A 1,124-nucleotide genomic window follows, 5' to 3' on the forward strand; every position below is an offset into this window, starting at 1 on the left:
ATTACACGTTATTTACCAGAACATGCTATTAAATTCTTAATTTCTATTGCACAACAAATTACTACATTTTCTGAACCATTTATAATGGTTGTTCTTAAATTTATTCGTTTAATTTATAAATCAACACCTCAATTCAAAAGTAAATACATTGAGATTTTAGGATGTCTTATTTCATCAAATTCATTAATGGTTAAATTAGAAGTTGCATCAATATTCCCTTTGATTACAGGTAATGCTCATGTTGTTACTCAAAGTATACAAACACTAGTTGATGTTGTTTGTTCTTCATCTGATGTTAATGTCAAAATAATTGGTATCCAAAGAATTAAAATGATTTGTTCAAGATATCCAAAAGTTATCAAAGGAAGTTGTATTTCATCATTACTAAGAATGCTTTCAATCCCTTCTATAAGAAAAGATGTTCTTCAACTTGTAATGACATCACTAGCACCACGAAATGCTGGTGAAATAGTCACTGCTCTTAGAAAAGAAATAGGAAAAGATGATACTGGATTTGTTGTTGAGGTGTTGGTTGCACTTCGTAAATGTAAAGAAGTTAATGAAGGAGTTGAAATCGATGATGTCATGTTTGAAGCTTTAACTACACCAGAATTAGCGAAAGAAGCTATTGAGTATATTGAATATCGTCTTCAAGGAGAACAAAGAGAAAATACGGTTGCAAGACTCATCGACTTTATTGAAGAAGTTAGTGACAATAAAACATTAAGAAGTATTATTTGGATGATATGTGAATATTGTAGTCATTACGATGAGGTTATTAGTATGTTCAAGAGGTTGATTGTTGAATTACCAAATAAAGAAGAAACATTTATAGAAAAAGATATTGAAGAGAAAGAAACCGAAGAAGAAAAGAAGGACAATGGAATTATTGAAAGTAAGACTGTTGTATTAGCTGATGGTACATATGGAAGTGTTATAGAAACATTTGACAAACAAACTGAAAAGAATAAATTCTTCCAAAAAGTTGGATTAAGAACAATGATTGAACAAATGGATTCATTGGTTATTTCTAGTTTAGCTATTGGTATTGCAAAGATTTGTAGCAAAGTTACAGGTAAAGAAGGAAATTGTATTAGAGCAAAAGGAATTCAAATATTACTTGA

The 1,124-nt window shown here is 29.5% G+C and overlaps 1 protein-coding gene across 1 annotated transcript in view; it reads left to right on the forward strand.

Moving 5' to 3' along the window:
* Nucleotides 1–84: 84 nt before the first annotated feature.
* Nucleotides 85–1,124, forward strand: part of EHI_173180 (coatomer subunit beta, putative) — a gene marked incomplete at both ends in the record, with an annotated part of 1,221 nt that continues 181 nt past the window's right edge. The window contains one exon of the mRNA XM_001913878.1: nt 85–1,124. This exon is cut by the window's right edge and continues 181 nt beyond it. Coding sequence (XP_001913913.1) covers nt 85–1,124 — 1,040 coding nt within the window.

Source organism: Entamoeba histolytica, genomic scaffold, assembly GCF_000208925.1.
Source record: "Entamoeba histolytica HM-1:IMSS scf_1104750518903 genomic scaffold, whole genome shotgun sequence".
Classification (NCBI taxonomy): domain Eukaryota; phylum Evosea; order Mastigamoebida; family Endamoebidae; genus Entamoeba; species Entamoeba histolytica.